Source organism: Scardinius erythrophthalmus, assembly GCF_964197995.2.
Source record: "Scardinius erythrophthalmus genome assembly, chromosome: 4".
Lineage (NCBI taxonomy): Eukaryota > Metazoa > Chordata > Actinopteri > Cypriniformes > Leuciscidae > Scardinius > Scardinius erythrophthalmus.
The window spans coordinates 38,376,575-38,399,318 of NC_138224.1; the positions used below are offsets into that span (position 1 = coordinate 38,376,575).

At 38.5% G+C, this 22,744-nt stretch overlaps 1 protein-coding gene across 1 annotated transcript; it reads left to right on the forward strand.

Annotated features, from left to right (window-relative positions):
• Positions 1-587: 587 nt before the first annotated feature.
• On the forward strand, positions 588-16,519 carry LOC308689666 (uncharacterized protein). Its single transcript, XM_081363500.1, has 4 exons — positions 588-644; positions 1,137-1,539; positions 13,721-15,354; positions 15,440-16,519. The coding sequence occupies exons 2-4, from the start codon at positions 1,194-1,196 to the stop codon at positions 15,581-15,583; spliced, it is 2,124 nt and encodes a 707-aa protein (XP_081219626.1). The 5' UTR covers positions 588-644; positions 1,137-1,193; the 3' UTR covers positions 15,584-16,519.
• The last annotated feature ends 6,225 nt before the right edge of the window (positions 16,520-22,744 follow it).

Consider the following 22,744-nt stretch of genomic DNA (forward strand, 5'->3'; position numbering starts at 1 on the left):
ATACTATTTTGGATAATTATAGTCTGTTACTAATGCAATCGGACAGTTTTTACTGTAATTTTCCAAAACAAAAATTAACAGTGTCACCCACACTGTTAATTTTTGTTTTGTAAAATAAATACATACATAAGGGTGAGTAAATGATGAGAGGATTTTCATCTGTGGGTGAACATTTAATGGTGATCAATGGCAGATTGAAGAACCAGCAAGAATTAATAACTATGGGACAGTGGATGAACCGGAGAGACACTGGAGTGGTGTAAATCTCAGGGAAAGGCTGGTGGCTAAACTGTATGGGTGGGACAATGAACTACTTTGCCTGTAGATGTGAGTGTAAATGGAAAAAGAAGTAATAAGAAGTATTTCATTAAGACAAAACAATAAAGTGACTGCATTGTGTTATTGCTTTAATTAAATTTTTTGTGAACAGTATTATTAACTTACCATAGTGTTATTAAATGTATTTCACCAATACATTCAGCTCTGAGTTGTCATCTTTTATATATAGTTTTCTACGTAAATTTCTATGCACTTTTATGATTATAACCTGCAGCGTGTGAACAGGACTTTTAATTTGGTATCCGAGTGTGACGTCATAAGGCGGCGCCGCGCTCCCGCATCTGTTGTGATTCGGCTGAAGAAAGGTTTGTGTTTTAACGTGTTTAACGCGATAGAAACCGTTTAATCGTCTTCAAGCGACGCCTACTGGTTTAGGCATTATTCAGTTTAACAATACATTGTTTTATCTAACATTTATTAACGGCTAAAGTATTGTTACTTAAGTAAAGTAACAATGAAAACTTGTGAGTAACAAAAGGTTTCAATTCGGTCTCTGGCGAGCAGTGAATCAAATACTTTATCAAAATGATTCGAAGCGCTACATTTCTATTTCTACAAATTAAATTAAACACTTAAACTGCCTAATATATTAAGTGTCTCTAAAATTTGCATTATTTTATTAATTTGTAGTGCTAATTTGGAGGGTTTTTTTTCTAATCAGGTGATTTAAGTACATGAAATCTGTCTGGCTCCCTTACTAGTTTGCTGAACTACTGAACTAGAACAGATTGAGACGCTCACAGAGATTTAGTTTGGAATTTCTTTTTCTTTCTGTTAATTATTCTCATTTTAAACAGGACAAACACAGTGAAGCGACTGAGGTCCACGTGACACTGTATAAATATACAATACAGATGGTATTTATTAAAGAGGAGAGTGAAGACATGAAGATTGAAGAAACATTCAGTGTGAAACAAGAAGATACTGAGGAACAAACAAAGATGGCATTTATTAAAGAGGAGAGTGAAGACGAGAAGACTGAAGAAACATTCAGTGTGAAACAAGAAGATACTGAGGAACAAACAAAGATTGAGTTTATTAAAGGTGAAAGTGAAGACATGAGGATTGAAGAAACATTTAGTGTAAAACATGAAGAAACTGAGGAACAAACAAAGATGGTGTTTATTAAAGAGGAGAGTGAAGAGATGAATATTGAAGAAACTTTCAGAGTGAAAGAAAAAGAAACTGAGGATCAAACAGGTTAGTTTCATTCTCAAAGCTGAACTCATCTGATCCCTGTTAGGGGTGTGCACTAGGGCTGTCACTTTTTATTCGATATTCAAATATGCATTCGAACATGACGTGAAATATCCGTAATCAAACTATAAATAAACTATCCGTTTTTTAAAGTGCCATGTGTAGCGCATTTTTTACAGTCTATGATTAGACAGATTGTTTTTTATTTTATTGTTTGCTGTAAACGTATTGTAGCGTAGGCCCATGACCAAATCAAGCGAATAATAGCCAATAGCCACCCTGTATTATGGAAGATAGCGCACAGAACAGCCAGCCTGAGCGGACAATTATGACCCCAACTCATCTAAAAAGTAGTGTCTGGAAATATTTTGGGTTCTACACCGTAGATTGTAAAGTAACCGTTAAAGATAAGGTAGTTTGCCGAATTTGCAAAAAAAGGGCTCGTTGATATTACAATACATTCGAATACATTGCTTGATATTTGATATCCGTTCGAATTAGATTTTTCTCAAAAGTGACAGGCCTAGTGTGCACCAATATTCAAATTTTACTACGCTGCTTTGCTGGCCGTTAAAGATTTAAATCCATGTCAAATCCCAAGCACTAACTCGCAGTTATAATTAAATGCACAGGGTGGAGCGTGTTAACAAGTTGTGTGCGTTTGATCACATAATGTTGTCGTCTGCCTCGCAAAGTTTGGAATGTTTTGGAAGTTATCTTACAAAATGGAATTACTTGAGTTCAAATTAATTAATTAATCTGAGTTATAATATCATCACCACAAAGAGAAATCACGTGAGATCCAAATGCAGTCAAATGAGGAAAGGCAGCTGTCCATCACTTCATTCACGACTGCAGGTAAGCGCAGTTAGACCCCCCCGTGATCCAAGATGATAACTTCTCAAATAGCAAAATGATTTTGAGACATATACTTAATTTAAGTTTCAGTGAGGGAGATAGGTTTAAGAACAGAAAACGCTAAGTGCTGTTAGGATAGTATCGATGTCTTTGTGTCTCTGAAACATCTGTCAGCGCGTTTTATCACTCGAGCATAAATTGCTGTTTGCGTGCCCCTGCATGTGGATATTATTGCTTTTCTCAACATAAACGTGAACAAATATGAACACGATAATCATTATGCTGGCTCGAGTGTATCTTTACGATATCTGGTGCAGTCTGCTTTATCAGGTGTTTTTTTCATTTGCGGTGCTTGAGTTAAAATGCTTTTGTTCTTTATATTTTTTGTTTACACATAGCAGGTCTACTGTTTAATGTTAGTAAAATGATGGGAACACAGCACAAGGGCTATACTGCTGTGGTAATGATAAAATAGCTAGCGCTATTGGCTATGGAAAACTTGTTGGGTTACTTGCGTAACCAATGTTCTCTGAATAGTAGGGGTGTTATGAGACACTTATATCACGAGAAACGAGATTGTGTTCTTTAGAACGAGACTAGATTATTTGATAGAAACCTTCATTGACATTCATGACTGGAAAAATAGTCTGCAGATTTATTGTTTATTGTTAAAAGGACCATTAGCTGTCACCAAAGTGAGACGAGGTAGTCTTCTTGAGGACCAAATCACGTAACAATGATAATCTAAAAGCAGTGAAACATTGTAGACATCATAAACATCATCAGAAATTCAGAATAAATTATTACAGTATTACATTCATTTTTACATTCATACAGTAAATTTGTTCATTCCCTACTCACAATTTCTCTGATGGTGCTCGAAAGAGTCTTTGACTTTCCCTTACATTTCACATATCTGCAATTATTACAATGATTGATGGCACGATAAATAACTGTTCTCTTTGAAGCATTTGATTATGGCCGTGGTAACATCATCTGGCCATCATAAGCTGACCTAGTCAAATGAGAATTAACCTGATCACACCTAACAATTTGGTTATTTAAGAAACCGGATTGAGAAGAAAAAAATTCAGTTGTATTGACCAGCCTGTTCTCCACCGTTAACCATGAGCATCGACGGTGCATACTGATAGTGTTTGTTCTGATGGGACAATGTAATACTGACAGCTCTGTTTTAGGCAGTTTGTAATTTCTTTAGTTGACCTTTAGATGTAGATAACCATACAGGGGCAAAATAATCCAGGTGACATAAAATTAACCCTTTAAAACAGCACGTATCATATTTGATACACGAGTTTCTAAGACATATATTGAATCAGTGAGAGCAATACTTTCTTTGAAAACCTGTTGTATCTATTTTGATACGTGTATTCTGCCATCTTGTGGAATTTCACTGTACTGCAGGCAGTAGAGGGGTGATTTTTTAGCTTTTCAAAATGGCAGCTGCGATTGGATCAAGCCAGACGCTTTCGGCAGGAAAATAAAGGTTAATTTCAAGTTGTTAAGGTAAAAAATGATATTGGATTGCGCCAGATATAAATAATTTAACACTTTCTGAATTGAAATAATGCATAATTACTTGTAATTTAACGATTCAATTAAGTAAATCGTGTTGGAAATTGTGTATCAAATTTGATACTGCAGGTATTAATGGTGCTTTATGTCTAAACAGTAATGTCAAATTGTAGTAATGTTATCTACTTCATGACTACCACAATGCAAACACACACAATATTGGGATGATTCAATTAATGACTGAAATGCCATATTAAAATATATATTGTGTTAAAAATGCACATAATTGTCACCGTCCCACAGGTGGGACGTTTGCCCATATATATTTAAAACAATAATATCTTAGTAAAAACCTAAAGTAATATTGACAACTATATATCATTTGAAAGCTTACAATCTCTAGTTTTCATATTTGGTGGCTGTTTTTTAAAATAAATTACAGAGGAGCAGTAATTTATCAATTTGCAACAAGAATATTTCATATTCATTAGGCGTGTTTAGGCCTTTATTTTGAAATAGAAATAAACATGAAAAAATCATGAAAGATTGGTAGTTACCTCAGTTTGTTTTCATGCCAAGAGTTCAAAAGATAACACCAATTTTATAAGAGAAAAAGGTCTGAAAATGTTTAGAATATAAAGAAAAATATTATGGATTCTCGATTTGTGATGCGGCAGCGAGCTGTAACGCGCATATGTGCTCTTTTTATGTTTATTAGAGGTTGAAATCAAATCAAATACTGCCAAAACACCCATACTATTTCTGAAAATAGGATGTATACTTCATAAATTGTATGAAATTATGGAAATACATGGTTAGATCACTCAAAACATATATGAAAATGGAGACGCCCTTATATGGTCAGTAAGGAAGCTGGCTGTCCATCTAGTGAAAAAGTTTGGTACTGCGCCCAAATAAAATCTTACTGAAAGCTCATTTTTTGAGATATCAACCTAAAATTTGGAACACAACTTGTTTAGATTTTTGGCTTTAATTTTCTAGCAGTTTAAGAGTAAAATATATTTTGTAATATATATATTTTATATAAAATATAAATAATTATATTTTTACATTCTATATTTTCATAAACTAAAACTTATATAACTTTTTTTGTTTCACTTTCATAATTTATTTCACTTCTACAATAATCTGGCAAATGTCTTCTTAAAAACAAGACCAACCATATGTCTATATTCCAAAGCATTCTTGAATTACAACCATTTAAGTTTGTATAGTGATTTTTTTGTCTATGCGAAAAAAGGGGGGGTGACAGTTAACCGACCACTATCCTGTCCAGAAGCAGCTCCATCAGCACCCCGTAAAAGGTCAAGCTGCAGTGTGCCCCTGGATGTCAGAAGGGATACCATGGATCATTTTCCAACATGGGAAACCCGACAAAGATGCAAGCATTGCACCAACAATCACTTCTCACATGTGTACTGTGAGAAGTGTAAGGTGCATCTTTGCCTGAACAAAGACAGAAACTGCTTTCGTGACTACCACAAAGTGAAATAAAAGGACTGGAAAAAAGATCTATGTAAAAAAAAAGAGAGAAAAACTGCCTAAAATGTTCTATGTTTTCAAACTGTTAAAGGCATAATAGATTTTTTGTATCTAAAATCTACACTGTTGTAAGCAAAACGTTCCCAAAAAGCCTGATGTATCAAATGTGATACAAAAAATATATCATAAACAAAATTTTCTTTTTGATTTTGATTCAAGGCTTAATAAACATCTAATTTCCAAAAATATATAATTTTCTGCCATTTTTTTAATGTGTCAGGCTTTAAAGGGTTAAAGATTTAACCACCTGTCCCACGATGTGTGTAGGGACATAAGAAAGACATTTCCTCACCATAGAGATCCCACAATCTATCTTCTTCACTATGATAGTAATATGTTCTACCCATGACAGCTGACTATATATTATTGTGTAATTTTACTTTATCTACCTGTTCTATAGGTTCCCCAGACAAGTTCAAACTCATCTTTGGTGTAGATGACAATTTATGACTTAATCCAAAAATAATTGATTTGGTTTTCTAGATGTTCAGCACCAACTTATTAGTTTTCTCCAATCAAAAACCATATTTAACTCAGCTGATAAAACATTGTCCAGTTCACTGTCAGTTTTTGCAGCATACATTTGTACAGTTGCTTTACACAAAACTGATGGTAAATCGTTTGTGAAGATGGTATATAAAAGTTGTCCCAGGCAGCTCCCTTGCGGGACCCCGCTGTCCAAGACCTTTAGAGTGAGACCAGCTGCCAGTGTAATAAACCTTTTGCGTCCTACTTTTGAGATTACTCTTTATAAATTGGATGGCGGTTGGACATAGCATTTTAGTTTACCGATGAGTAGATTGTGACCTATGACATCAAATGCTGCACTAAAATCAAGTAATACTGCACCTGTCATCTTTAAATTATCCATTTCCTTGTGCCAGTCATCTGTCATTACTGTAAGGGAGGAACAAGTTGAATGGTTATGTCTATAAGCATGTTGGAAATCTGTGTTCAAGCTGTTACATTCAAAGTATTCCTGTATTTGTGAGTGAACTATTCTCTCCATCAGTTTACTAAGAACTGATGAGTGCTAGTGCTAGAGTGCTAGTCTGCCATCTTTAGGTAAGGGAATAATTTTACCTTCTTTCCAGATAGTGGGAAAAACACCTTTCATTAAGCATGCATTTAATATTTGATATAACGGACCGCAAACATAGTCAGGCCAAATGCTTTACTGTCCAACATGTCAGTACCCACTGGAAAGTGCAACTCTTATCTTACACATTGTTTTTTATGAGCTTTAGGTACAGGGTACCCGCGGGGTCTTAAAAGCATTGAAAAAGTCTTAAATTTGATAATCTCAAATTAAGGCCTTAAAAGCCTTGAATTTGGTATACAAAGTCTTGGATTTCGTTACAAAGGTCTTAAATTTTGTTTTGCCTTTTCTATGATTAAGTTCATACCGTAACAAAATTAACTGTTACTAATGTAGACTAATTAAAAATTAGTCGCTTAACGTTGAGTGCACCTCGCGCTCCACGTCATAGAAGAACGCGCGAAAGCGTGCGCACCCGTTACTATGGTTACTAATCAGAGCTTTTCTGTTAAAAGAACATGTTTTCTACCCGGTCTTTTCAGTAGTATCTGGCCATAGCCATCCACGCGCGCTCTCTCTACATTGTTGAAGAAGCGCGGATGATCTGAAAACACAGACAAGCTGGAGTTCAGCGATCTTCATTTGAGAAGATCTGTCACGAGCCGCTTGGCGCTGATTGTGCGACTAAATCTGCGATCAAAATGCAGGCTGATATACAGCAGTGTTTTTAATGTTGATCATTATGCGAGCAAGAATGCAATGTTTCCCGACTATCCACACGATTTCAAATGTGACATTGATTTTATGCAATAAACAGTAAAAAAAAAAAAAAAAAGTAACATTAAGTGATGTATTACATTTTAAACAGTATTGTCAGGCTTATTGCTCAATTTTGCAACAAAATCTGTGGCTTTGACAAAGACAATGAGTTACCGCCACCTACTGGCGATTTTAATATCATATTTTTATTAATATTAAACGTTTTTTAACATTGAATATTTATTGAACATTGTTTTACTTAAAGCATTATTTATATTTTAAAGGTATCATAAAGGTGAAAAATGAAATGGAAAAATCGATTAAATGGGGCAAATATTGTCCCTTAATGGAAAGATGTGACTGCAGTCTAAGTGGAAGAGAGGGGGTACGGCACTCTAAAAAATTGGAGAACTAAGGAAAAGGGATATGTAGAATTGCACAAGTGCTACTGCTAAAGAGTGCAATGTCAATACAGCCTGTTAGCTTAATTTTAATTTCTCATAAGCTTAATCGAATTGGCCTAGAGAGAATAATTATGACATTCTCTGTCTAAAGACTACATATAAAATAGCTACCAAAATTAAAGTAACTGCAGTTTGACTAAAAGTAATGACTAAAAGTTGACAAAAAATGCAAACACATTTCGTCAACTAAAACTATGAAAGGCAGAATGACTCAAATGTGACTAAGACCAATAAGCATTTTCGTCTGAAGATGAAGAGTAAGACTAAATCAAAAATGGCTGCTAAAATTAACATTGGCCTACACACGTGCACGCTACAACGCTGTTGCGTATGTAATAAATATGACTGATAATTTAAATAAAATGTTTTATTTAATTCAAGTAATCTACTTGTACATAATAATTTTTTAGGGCTTAAAATGTATACAGATTTGACATTTTCCCCTCATACTTCTGTCGGAATTGGTACGAAGTTGGCATTGAATTTCATTTTAAATGGTATTAAAAAGGTCTTAAAAAGCCTTGAATTTAAGTTGGAGGATCCTGGGGGTACCCTGTAGGTAATTAGAATCAGTATTGTCCATATTCTGCCTTAGTGCATGGACCTTATTTATGAAGAAATCGTTAAAATTCGCTATATCAGATGGTTTGGTCAGAAACTTGCCTTCTGATTCCACAAAGGAAGCCCCACCAGTTGTCCGTCTCCCCATTATTTCATTAAGGGTTTTCCAGAGCTCTTTACCATCTTACTTTACAACAATTATTCTTTTTATGTAATATTCTTTTTTCATCGATCTAGTCAGTTTTGTAACCTGATTTCTCAGTTGACAGTACTTAAATCTGTCTTCCACTAATCCAGACTTTACTAATGTAGATTTGGCTTCATCTCTTTCCTTCATGAGGCTCTTTATAGTCTCATTCAGCCATGGGGCTGGTCTTGCTTTTACAAATACACTTTCTCATAGGGGCATGCCTATAAACAATCTTCATGGAGCTTTCCAGAAAGATATTTAAGGAGGCCTCAGGCTCCTTGGCAGCATACACATCAGTCCAATCAATATCACCAACATCCAGCAAAAAACTTTCCGGAATAAATTTCTTGAACATTCTTTTATACTATATTGACCTTACATTTAGGAATTTTAGTTTTCCTGGTAATTGCTATGATATTATGGTCACTAAAACCCACAGATCGAGAAACTGGTTTAGTGCAGCATTCAGGAATATTTGTATAAATATGGTCTATGCAAGTGGCAGAAATATGGCCAGCACTGTTAGTAAAGACTCTGGTTGGTTGTGAAATCATCTGAGACAGATTACAAGCATCGGTCAATGAAACTATCTTTTGTTTCATTGGACATTGATTCGCAAACCAGTCTATGTTCATATCCCCAAGTAAAAAAATATCACCATTCACATCTGTAACTCTGTCAATAAACACACATAAATCATTCAGATATTGCACATCAGTCCCGGGAGGTCTTAAGCAGCAGCCGATCAGCACCGGCTTAAAGGCACAATATGTTTTTTTTTGCTTTAAAAATATAAAAAATCACTATATCTATGTTATATATTTTTTAAAGTTGTGTATTTACATTATCCCGACAGTTCCAATTAACTTCTAATTCCAGAGAAATTAATATTTTAATTCGAAGACACGGACCGTGTCTTTATTTCCGTTATGTCGCAGTCAATGGCGTCATATCCGCGTTGTCCCTGGTTTCCGCCTATGGTTTCCGCTCGTACTGCCATGGTAACCAGAGCTATGAGCAGAGCCCTCTGATTAACCAAAGTGACAGACGCAGACAACTGTGGAGTTCGCATTGTCTATCTGCACGCTGTTGTTGTTTCGTTCAAACATTATGGACCATGGCAAGCAGACTTTGGATAAAAAAGGATAACTAAAACGAGAATCAATATCAGCGCTGTGTTTTCGAGATGCCTAGAGCTCCCATAGACAGTATATAAACGAGAGCTCCACGTCCGAGACTTCGACCGCTTCTACATGTACTTTATTAAACAGGTGAGCACATTTACATAAAACTAATCAATTTTATTTAGTTCAACAATGATAAAATGTTACAATATGATCTGTATGTTATTCTAATGTTGATCTAGCTTACTGCTAGTCTCAAACAGACAAACTAACACATAAATTTCAACACATTCAAATGCAGTTTAGTGTGCTAGTGTAATGTTAGACCAAGTGAAACAGCGCTGGGTTTCCTCACAAGTTTAATTTGTCTAATAAACTGACCTGTGAGTAGTAATTCTGCACTTGCGTGTAGTTCGGTAGAAGGATATGTCCATATTCCTTTTATATCCGCGGGACTCGCGTCCCGTGTGGAGCTGATTGCTGTCTCTTAGCAATCCCGACCTGCTTCATATCACAGTCATGATAAAAACATTGATGTATTTACTCATCCATAAACATTATTAGATCGGTCGGCTTGACGTTGATGACAAGATCCATAATTCTTAGCAAATGTTGCGTCATCATACTACGCCTTTGTTATTGTAAAGAGGTTAGCGACCCCTAGTGGAGAGAAATTCTATACTGTGGCTTTAAGGTGAGCAATATGCACTTTGACCCATAAAGATTCTATACCATCTGAGATAAACTCAGAGCACAGTGTTGTTGGAAAGTTATTTCTGATATATAATGCTATGGCACCCCATGTTTATTCCTGTCCCTTCTAAAAAACATCAATGTAAATCTCTGTGTCAATAACCTTAAGTTCAAGTACCTTATTTCTGATGCTGCAGACATTCAAATGGGCCATAACAAGACCCTATGAAACAGGAAGGAGATGCTTATTATCAATGGGCCTACTATCAATAAAAAAATATAGATCAGTTCAGTCTATTTGAGCTCAAGTTAAGGAAAACCAGAGAACTAGTCTCTCGCTCCAGCTCCTGGCCATTGGTGCCTTTCTAATCCTTATGCTTTTGGACAGGGGGATGGACAATAAGTTTGTCATGTCGGATTTAGGCTATGTCACCTTGTTCTCTGGCAGCTTTCATGGCTGGAATGAGTTCCTTGCGCTTTTGCCTGACGGCTTCAGTGTAGTCCTCACTCACATAATGTTGGTGGCTTTCAGATCCTTAGTCTTTCCCAGAACAGCCATTTTATCTTTGTATCTGAGTAATTTGATCATGATAGGCCTATGTCTCTTTCCAGAATATCTGGATGGATTGCCAGTCCTGTGTGCATGTTCAATCACCATCTGACTACTGTCCAGGTGAAGTTTATCATTTATCACACACCTGACTTTGTCCTCAGTCTCCTTCCAGCTTTCATTCTGGGCCTCAGGAATGCTATCCACAACAAGGTTATTCCTTCTAGTTTGACCCTCCAAGTAGTCCGCTTTCTCAGGGTGTACTCACACTAGGTACGGTTGCCATGAACCGGGCCCGAGTACGATTGTCCCCCCTCCCCACTCCCCCACTGGCCTGCACTCACATAGGGTTTCAGCATTCGTGCCGGAGCACGCTTACGTCATTATGGTGTGACGGTTTCGGGATAAACAGGAAGAGCGGCGCATCGCTCTGAGTCCATCGCTCTGTTTACTTTGTGGATAATTTTGAGTCGTTTGGTCCACAGCCCTCTCACAGCCTGTTGTTAAACAGATCTATCGCCTTTGTGGCACGAAAATTTTCACGTAATCGTGCTGCTCGTATGAGGAGGTTTGCGTCACGCGTCCTGTTCCGTGCTCCAGCACGGTTAGCGCTCACACTGCATGCGAACCGCGCCCGAGTCCAACTGAACCGTGCTCTGGCCCACCTCTTCCAACCGGGCCAGGGCCGGCTAATCGAGCCGCGCCCGGGCACGGTTCGGAGCACTCACACTAGTCAAACGAACCGCGCTTTGGTGGTCAAACGCACTCGGGCACGGTTCAAACTGGCTAGTGTGTGTACACCCTCAGTCATCTCTGCCAATTTCCCCTTCATTGTTTTGGTTTCAGCACAAGCAATTGTTCTCTCTGACTCAATTTTCTAATTTTTTTCTTTATTAGATCATCAATGTCCTTCCGGTAGAATTGCAAGCTGCTTCTCAGCTCCTGTGTCTCCCTGGTCAATTTGTCAATCCGAGTGTTCACATTGTTCACAATTAATTCCACAACAGTCTTGAAGTTACTTTCTTGCTGCTGCAGAAGTTGCATGAACAGAACCCTTTGTTGACTCATTAGATATTTTACCTGTGAAAGCGACACCAACTCCTCTCCATTACTTTGGTTTCTGCTTTGGTCCTTCTTGGGTGGCATGGTGTGCTGAGATTCTCTTGCTAGGAAATCCTCAGGCCTCAGCTGACGATGTAGGCCGAGATGGCATCCACCAAAAATCTCAAAGTATAAATATCATCCACTGCTTTTCACTAGGTTTCTTATAAAACGTAGGGTCTATTTAGAGTGGATATTTAAAGGGATACTTCACTTTAAAATGAAAATTCAGTCATCATATACTCACCCTCAAGTTGTTTCAAACCTGTATGAATATATATCTTCTGCTGAACACAAAGGAAGATATTTTAAAAATGTCAGTAAGCAAACAGTATACTGGTCCCATTGACTTCCATAGTATTTTTTTTCTTCCTTTGTGTTCAGCAGAAGAAATAAATTCATACAGGTTTGAAACAACTTGAGGGTGAGTATATGATGACAGAATTTTTATTTTAAAGTGAAGTATCCCTTTAAAAAAAAATTAAGTTCAGATGGATCAAGTTAGGATGAAACTCTTGAAGTGTTGAACACCGCAGTTGCTGGGTGACCTACTTTAAAGCTGATCACGTGACCTTGGTGTTGCTGTTTGCTACTGTTAACTATTTTGCTACAGGTGGATTTTAAAATAAATGTACTAATCATCTTGAAAGGAATGTCATTTCAGTTCTATTTTATCAGTATGAATTTTATCAAATGCATTTAAATACTACAATATACAAGCACCGTAGGTGCTTTTGCCACAAACTCAACTAGCTGGCTTTTCTCCTGTACGATTTCAAATGAGTTTCTTCAGACCTTACTGTACATGAAATATGGGCTTCCAGAACTTCTGATTGAGGCTATGTGTGACGACCTAATTGAATTCCTTTCTACAAATTGAACATAGAAATAAAAACAGGGACCAAAACCGAGACCAGAGCCACAACTACACAGGTCAGAGATAGGTTTGATATTTGGAGGCAGACTATTGTATGCAGCCTAATTTGCGCACATCAGAGAGCTCACATTGTACTTTCACTTTCGCGATCACACTTACTCCGTGTTTAGGGAGCGGCAGTGCTGAGCGCACATTGTACAAGATAAGACAACACGCGATCAGTGAACTGTGATTCCTGCTGCACTGTGTGCGACTGCAACTCATGCTGGATGAGCAGAGCAGACGTTAACAATGGTTTTTATTTTTATAAAAACAGCAAAACGAGAGTGAAGGCAGGACTGCAGTGGGCACTAGGGGGCTCCGGGCACATGTTCCTCTGTAAGAATTTTTTACATTTTAAAGATAAATTCATTAATCTGGAGCACTTTGAGAGTTCAAAATGAAGCGCTCCAACCCATGTTCAGTGTGCAAATTGAACAAGGAAAAAGTCTGTGCATTACTTGTAGGCTACCTGAACTATATAGGGGACTCTATGGCTTGTGCTGGAGATGTGCAGATGAGCTCTAACGTCACCTGAATCTGCTGTTTAAAATAAATCATCAACCCGCCAACTGCTCAAACTGATTTAGATATCTGCATGATATTTCACATTTTTAATCACATTACAATTATACAAATTCTCAGTGTTAAACATGATGATATGGAAACATCACTCTGAAGTAAAAAAAAATTGCATTTATTTAAAAGAAAAGTTATTTATTTGAAGGTTATAAAACTTGATAAAAGTGTGCGAGGAGAACCAACCTGCCAACACAAATGTCCTCCCAAGGGACTCCTCTAAAAATAGACTGGGAATGTGTTTTGATTAGGTGGTTATAGTGAGGAGGAGGAGGATGATGATGATGAAAGGAAAGAGGATGAAGGGGATGAATGTGATGGGATGGATGTTACCTATGTGCCAGAGGATGAAAGTGATGAGGATGGTGATGATGAGGTCAGCACCAGCATTCCTTGTCAAGAGCTGCCTGCAGCTGACCTCCCAAAGACTCTCCGGATTGGGAAGCCTTGTGGCCCACAGTGCAGAAAAAAATGCATAAGGAAAATAACAGAGGGCCAGAGGATGGAAATATTTGGTGCATATGGAAAGCTGACATACCCTGAAAAGAAGCACTTCATATTTCGTATGATCTCACAGCAGCAGACACAGCGATACACCACAGGTGGTCCAACTCAACGAAAGCGGTCATACCATTATCATCTTAATGATAACCTGGGCCAGCGACAGGAGGTGTGTAAGACTATGTTTTTGTCCACCTTAGGATACCATCCAAAAAATGACCGTTTGATAGTGACTGTTTTTGGTAGTGCCACCTCCTCGACTCTAGAACCACCTCAAGACCGAAGGGGAAGACATACCCCCAGCAACAAGATGGACATGACTCCAATGTTTGAACACATTGAATCGTTTCATCCCTCAATAAGCCACTATAGATGGGAGCATGCTCCAAACAGGAGGTATCTGCCCAGTGACATCAACATCCGGTCAATGTTTAATGACTACAGGCAGAGGTTTCAAAAATGCTCTTACGAGACTTACAGGAAGGCTGTGAAGGAACTGAATATCAGCTTCACTAAACTGGGAGAGGAGGAGTGTGAGCACTGCTTGCAGCATGAGTTCCACCTGAATACAGAGCATCAGGCTGATGGGAATTCTCAATGCCATTCCTGTCTACAGTGGGAGGAACATAAGAGGAGAGCAGAGATAGGGAGGCAACACTACAGATTGGATGCAGAAAGAGAAGAGGTGGATGACCAGGTAATCCGTAGTGTTGACCTCCAGAAGGTCATTATGTTGCCCCGTATGCCAGGAGTGAAGTCTGCAGTCTTCACTCGAAGAATCACTGCCTTTCATGAGACTTTTGCCAGTGTTGGCAAGAAGTCACCCTTTAAAAAGAACACTGTGTCTGTGATATGGCATGAAGGCATTGCGGGGAGAACAGCAGCAGAGGTGGCATCTGCATATGTCATCGCCCTCCATCAGGAGCGGGATGTGCGACATGTGACATACTGGGTGGACAACTGCTCAAAAAACAAAAACTGGGTCCTGCTCACCACGTTGGTTAAGCTGGTGAATAACACAACTAACAAAATCCAAGACATCACACTGAAATACTTTGAAACAGGGCACACCTTCATGAGCGCTGACAGCTTCCACCATGGGGTGGAGAAAGCCATGAGGAAACAACCTGGAGGTGTCGTCCTGGACTTTCAGGACTTCAAAGATGTGATTGCCTCTTCCAACTCAGGCAAAGTAAATGTGATGGAGCTTCAGTGCAACAACATCCTTGCATGGAGCAATGGTTGCTCAGTGACCGAAGTCAAGAATGTGCCAAATCTGCCCCGAATGACTGTCATTCAGATGAGGAGGGGCTCCAGGTGCATGTTCTACAAACTGTCGCACGATGAAGAGGAGTTCACACAATGCGACTTCCTCATGAAGAAGGTAAGAGTGTAAGACTTGTATTTCACATACTATAGACCTATAAACATGGTAACACTTGCAATTATATACACATTTTGGTTGATAGGTAACCTTGGAGTACCCTGGACAGTTGAGGCCTGGAGACAAGGGGGTAGAGAGGGAAAAGAAGATGGACATAATCTCAAAGCTCTGCCCAATGATGCCCCCCAACCGCCGTCATTTTTGGGAGAATCTGGCTGAGGAGGATTGAGGAGGAAAAGAAATATGCACTTACACACACAAGTGCACACCCCTACTCTCACAAAAACATTTTCATATGTGCACACACCATCCTTCATCATCCGCCTTTTCTGCTCTGATATGATGCAGTTAATATCAGGATGTCTTATGGCGAGATGTACTCATGAACCACAAATTCCTCATAGACCATGCAGGTCATAACCACATACACGCGTTAATACCTGTTGTCAGTTAATCTCTGATCTGCAAACTGGATGGAGTCCGTAGTAACGCCTACACCCACATTAATCCTCCATAAACAGCACATGTAAGCAACTCTGCATTTGCTTGTAGAGCAAGATGTTCTTACACCAACAGATATGAGACCACAACCAATTACACTTACTCAGCAAGAAAGATTACTTCTCCATAATAACTCTACACTTTAGTGTACAGTAACCAGTTTATTATCTAAAATGTATAATCCTACTTTCAGGAAGGTTAGAATGTGTTTTGATTAAACTTTTTTTTAGAAAAGTGTTTATTCAACTGTAACTTTGGAGGCTGTATATTTTGTACTGCGGTTACATTTTATGTGTCATATGCTAGAGGGGTTATTTTGTCTGGATTGACTAGATATTAGAAAAACCTCTCATTATGGAATACAGTTTAACACCACCACAAACTACAGCCTCCAAAATGTAAAGGATAACATTTTTGTCTTAGTTCAAACAAAACCTGAACGTTACACATGTTACATGCTACTTGAGAAGGTAGATTTATTGCAGGGCTGTTGAATTACATATCTAGCTTGGGAGTGTTCACATACACACACACACACACAAAATCTCCTTGTTATTCTGTTTGAGTTATGTTCTAAAATGTATATGAATTTTCAAGTGCTGTTTTATTAGTAACCTTGGTATTTAATTAATTAATTTTCAATTAAAATAAAAATCCACGAACCAAAATACCAGCATTTTACGTGTGTGTAAAATTATAAGGATGTTTTGAAGAAAATAATGAGAATGACAATTTAATCGTTTAAGACTGATGTGACAGGGACATTACGACAAAATACTAATCTTGAATACACTGGATGAAGGTTACTACCAAGCATTTTCAACACTCAACCTATAAACATCCATAAACAAAACATAAAACCAATTTAAACAAATGAAAAGGTATAAGGAGTAAAAAATAAATTTTGATTAACACATTTCACTTGTAGATACTGCACTCTGCTTTTGTAATAGTATTTTAGTTGCTTGAGGTTAGACAAAGGCAGAGTGCAATATCTAAATTTTTAGGGTCAAAGGTCATATTTATAATGGTCTTTTTTTTATGTATAACATTTTCCTTCCTGTAAAGGTATTACATAAAAGTATCAACACTATTGTACCTACAACATGTTTGGCTGGCCTGTATGAAAACTTTGAAGCCATTTTTCTCAGTTTCAGTGTTGGCGTAGTTATTGCACTTTGCCTTTGTAGGGCAGAATAGTAGACCCTTTATGGTATTACATTTAGAAATATTACTGTAATCTGTATTTTAAGTTTTTTTCCACTCTTAAAAAATTCAAGTGAAACCCCCAACTCCTCTGCTGAAAGTTTTTGAGATGTGTCCTAAAGAAAGAGAATATTTTAACAATATTGAGAAATCCTGAGATTATGCAACACCCCATTAAGAAGGCAAGGCAAGTTTATTTATATAGCACTTTTCATAAACCATGGCAATTCAAAGTGCTTTACAGGAAGGAATTGAATCAATCACAAAATAAAAGCAAGGAAAATTGAAACAGGTATAAAATAAATTAAAAGACATATATGATACAGTTATAAAATGAATTAAGAGTTAAAGATGGTACATAATACATAGATAAACTTCTCATCTGGCAAAACAACGGTGTATCTTATTTTTCACAACTCCCAGTTTTACTCTGAGATTTTCCCATGGTGATTACACTGTCCTGAGGTGTTCTTACACCTAAGAAAACTATTGGATGTCTCCAATGGACCTGATTTTTCCCTAAAATCGGACAAGAGGAGCTCTAGGACTGACTCACAGGGTAACCTCAGGTTCACTAACCCATCAGTCTGCACCCCAAAAACCCATTTGTTCGGAAGCTCTAGGAATGGAATCAATCCTGTCTGCACCCTACAGAACCTTGAGTTTAATCACATATTAGACTCCACCACAGACCCAGGTTATCAGCATGGTTTCATCTCTTAAGTTCCCATCAAGTAATTTATGTTTGTCTCTTACTCAATTCTCAGTGCTATTTGAGTTCAATTTAGAATCAAAAGGAAGGAATACAGTGCAATCAGTCGTACATACAGTGCATACAGTTATAAAAAAAATTAAAAGAGTAATAAGATTATACATAATTATACATAAATAAACTACACACCCGTGTATGATATTTTGCACAGCTGCTTGTTTTACTGTTTTACTATTTTCCCATGTGGATTGTAGCTTAGTAAGTATAGCAGAACTGAAAACTCAGTTCCTGGAGGGCCACATTCCTGCTGAGTATAGTTGCTGTAACTATTGGCGGAAAGTACCCACTTTATGGTGTGTTGTCACTGCAGAAACTGAGAACAATTTTAGCTATAAGAATGTCTTTTGGGCTGACTAAATTGGCTCCTATTTCAGAGTAGAGTGTAACCCAACCCAATAGGAACTTCCAGTGATGCAAATGTACGCTGATTGGCTGAACGTATGCAAAACACAGGCACCCACCATTTTAAAAATAACCACGTAAATGCAGTTGATTGCGAATAGGATCTAGCATACATGTTATATATATATATATATATATATATATATATATATATATATATAATTTTTTTTTGCTTTACATGTCTTTACTTGTGACATTAAACTGGGATTAACTTTTGTCTTTTCTTTCGCTTTAGGCCTGATGCCGTTGAATGAGGAGAGTCAAGATCTGAATGAAATGGAAGAGAAAGATCAGTACAAGACACATCATCATTTGAAAAATCCAACTGCAAAATCAAAAACATCTTTTATTTGCTCACAGACTGGAAAATCTACCACACGTAAAAGGACTCAAAAGACAGGGACTGAAAGATATTTCACCTGCCAACTGTGTGAAATAAGTTTCAATAAGCATGGAAACCTTGAAGTCCACATGAGAATTCACACTGGAGAGAAGCCTTTCACCTGCTCTCAGTGTGGAAAGAGTTTCAGGCAAAAAGCAAACCTTAGTAACCACATGAGAGTTCATACTAGAGAGAAGTCTTTTATCTGCCAACAGTGTGGAATAAGTTGCAAGCAACAAGGAAAATTTAGAATCCATATGAGAATGCACACTGGAGAAAAGCCTTACACCTGCTCTCAGTGTGGAAAGAGTTTCAGGCAAAAAGCAAACCTAAGTAACCACATGAGAGTTCACGCTGGAGAGAAGTCTTTTATCTGCCAACAGTGTGGAATAAGTTGCAAGCAACGGGGAAAATTTAGAATCCATATGAGAATGCACACTGGAGAAAAGCCTTTCACCTGCTCTCAGTGTGGAAAAAGTTTCAGTGTACAAGAAAGCCTTAAAGTCCACATGAGAATTCACACTAGAGAAAAGTTTTTCACCTGCCAACAGTGTGGCATAAATTTCACTCAAAATGCAAGCCTTAAAGTCCACATGAGAGTTCACACTGGAGAAAAGCCTTTCACATGCCAACAGTGTGGCATACGTTTTACTCAAAGAGGACACCTGAACAGTCACATGAGAATTCACACTGGAGAGAAACCTTTTACCTGCCAACAGTGTGGAAAAAGTTTTGGCCGAAAAGGAATCCTTAACAGGCACTTGAGAATTCACACTTGAGAGAAGCCTTAAGCAGGCTAAATTGTTAATTTTATTCATATATATATATACACTCACCTAAAGGATTATTAGGAGCACCATCCTAATACTGTGTTTGACCCCCTTTCGCCTTCAGAACTGCCTTAATTCTATGTGGCATTGATTCAACAATCCACCACATCCCAAAGATGCTCTATTGGGTTGAGATCTGGTGACTGTGGGGGCCAGTTCAAGAAACCAATTTGAAAATATTCGAGCTTTGTGGCAATGGTGCATTATCCTGCTGGAAGTAGCCATCAGAGGATGGGCACATGGTGGTCATAAAGGGATGGACATGGTCAGAAACAATGCTCAGGTAGGCCGTGGCATTTAAAGGATGCCCAATTGGCACTAAGGGACCTAAAGTGTGCCAAGAAAACATCCCCCACACCATTACACCACCACCACCACCAGCCTGCACAGTGGTAACAAGGCATGATGGATCCATGTTCTCATTCTGTTTACGCCAAATTCTGACTCTACCATCTGAATGTCTCAACAGAAATCGAGACTCATCAGACCAGACAACATTTTTCCAGTCTTCAACTGTCCAATTTTGGTGAGCTTGTGCAAATTGTAGCCTCTTTTTCCAATTTGTAGTGGAGATGAGTGGTACCCGGTGGGGTCTTCTGCTGTTGTAGCCCATCCGCCTCAAGGTTGTGCGTGTTGTGGCTTCACAAATGCTTTGCTGCATACCTCGGTTGTAACGAGTGGTTATTTCAGTCAAAGTTGCTCTTCTATCAGCTTGAATCAGTCGGCCCATTCTCCTCTGACCTCTAGCATCAACAAGGCATTTTCGCCCACAGGACTGCCGCATACTGGATGTTTTTCCCTTTTCACACCATTCTTTGTAAACCCTAGAAATGGTTGTGCGTGAAAATCCTAGTAACTGAGCAGATTGTGAAATACTCAGACCGGCCCGCCTTGCACCAACAACCATGCCACGCTCAAAATTACTTAAATCACCTTTCTTTCCCATTCTGACATTCAGTTTGGAGTTCAGGAGATTGTCTTGACCAGGACCACACCCCTAAATGCATTGAAGCAACTGCCATGTGATTGGTTGATTAGATAATTGCATTATGAGAAATTGAACAGGTGTTCCTAATAATCCTTTAGGTGAGTGTATATATTTGTATATATATATATATATCCCAGTATATATGACAGTGTACGCTTAGGGCCCCCAGAAGTCTAGGACCAGCACTGATCTCTGCACACATATTTTGTACATAACTATATAGACGTAGAAAGAAAAAAGAACTTTGCCATAAGTATATTGCAAAGTTCTTTTTTCTTGTCAACAAACAACAGTGAGCTGAAAGGTTCAGTAAATAAATACAAAAAAGTAATAGAACATTGAATAAATGAAATGTAAAAAAAAAACATTGCATAGTCTTCACTGAATGAATTACTTATACATTGATTCTTATTAAAGTAACTAATGTTATTCATTGAAGAGCTGTGAATGATTATCTTGTTTTTTCTTGTTGTGTTATTAACATAAAGTAACAGCAGTCTAGTACCCGCTCTATATTAAAAAATTCCATGTTTTATAATGGCAGTGAATGGTTGGTTCTGTTTTATAATTCTCATAATTCTCGGTTAATAAAGGCTTTCTGAAGCAAAGTGATGCGTTTGTGTAAGTAAAATATCCATGTTTAAAACTTTACAAGCTGTAATCTCTAACTCCCTCTAACTGTCATACACACATTCACAAGAGACTGGCATTCCAGCGTATGATGTAGGATGTTCTGGTGATGAATTTGCTAGTTCTCGCGAGAACCAACTGTGTTTGGATTTTAATTGTTTGAGTTTTTCTCTACATTTTATTAGTCTAAAAATAGTTTTTCATTTTTATATCCAGGTTGCTTCAACAAAGCAAAAGTTTTAAGATTACGTGCTTTCAACATCAAAGGGAGATGCTCCATTAACATTTCACCATTTCCCTGTAAATGTTTGTGCCGCTGCTGTAGCTTCTTCCATCTCCCTGAGCTCATAGTGGGTATACTCTGGTTCAAACAAATATGGCTGGTCAAAAAACTCCTCTTGGATTATCTCGAAATCCTCCGAAATTTTTCTTTAAACACCCTCGTTTTAGACTTCTAATTCGCGACCAGTGTTTTGTTTTGTTCTATACTCTGCATTTCCGCATTTGTCACCGGAACGTACGCTACGCTACGTCTGCGTCATACGCTGGAACACCAGTCTCCTGCGAGAGGACACGTATAACCAATGAGCTACAAATTAAGGGTGATATAATATAGTTTATTTTAAAAGAACCTGCTTTTAAACTCTGTAATGGATCAACCAGCCGTTTCATTCGGGGGCCCCTCCAGAGGACAGAATGCTGATTGCAGCATCGGAGGGTACTTGGCCTCGTAATGTTGCCCGAGCCAGATCCAGAAATGACAGCTATGCTGAAACGTTGAATCCTCCACTGTGTCCCGAATGGATAATTGGTTTCTTGGGGCGGGCCACGCTGGTTCTCAGCCTGCTGCCTCAATGCCTTTCCCGACCTTGCCCTCCGGGACACGAGTGTTGCGGTTTGCCGTGATCGGTCTGGCGATGTCCACTCTAGTGGTCCAGGAGTGCCATCTCTGGCTCAGCCTGGTTGGTATGAGGGATGCGGACAAGGTTCGGTTCCTGGACTCCCCCATTTCCCAGGATGGGCTGTTCGGCGACGCAGTGAAGATCTGGGCCCAACAGTTCTCTGCTGCCTCTCCTGCCCCGGCGGTCAGCTGGTCCCGCCCAAGTTCAGCGCTGTTTGCTACACTCCGGTGTTGAGCGAATGTGCACCTGTCTTGTGTGCGGACATCGCAGTCCTACTGGCGAAGGGTGCGATTGAGCCGGTCCCTCCAGCCGATATGAAGGCCGGCTTCTTTTTTTTTTTTTTACATGTTTATTCAGTGTTAGCATGTACAACATACAATGTGAAGACCGGCTTCTATAGCCTGTACTTCATTGTACCCAAGAAAGGTGGTGGATTATGGCCAATCTTGGACCTGTGACTCTTGAATCAGGCCCTTTATAAGCTTCTTTCTTTCAAGTGGTTAACGGAGATACGCATTTTCAAATGCTCCGTCACCGAGAATGGTCTGCAGTATTTGTCTTGAAGGACGCGTACTTCAGATCTCTATCCTTCCGCAACACAGGATATGTCTGTGTTTTTGCGTTCTAGGATTCAAAGTCAGTACAAAATCCTACCATTCGAGTGCTCCACAGCCACCTTGGGTCTTTGGGTCAACTGGGAAAAGAGTAAATTCGCCTCTCTTTCCGCTATGGAGATGGACTCGGTCCAACACGTCTCTCAAGAGGAACGTGTCTGGT

Coding starts and splice junctions, on each gene's coding strand:
- LOC308689666 (XM_081363500.1), top strand. CDS start 1,194: ATGGTATTTATTAAAGAGGAGAGTGAAGACATGAAGATTGAAGAAACA. Junction 1,540..13,720: donor AGAAACTGAGGATCAAACAG/GTTAGTTTCATT, acceptor TGTTTTGATTAG/GTGGTTATAGTGAGGAGGAG. Junction 15,355..15,439: donor GCGACTTCCTCATGAAGAAG/GTAAGAGTGTAA, acceptor TTTGGTTGATAG/GTAACCTTGGAGTACCCTGG.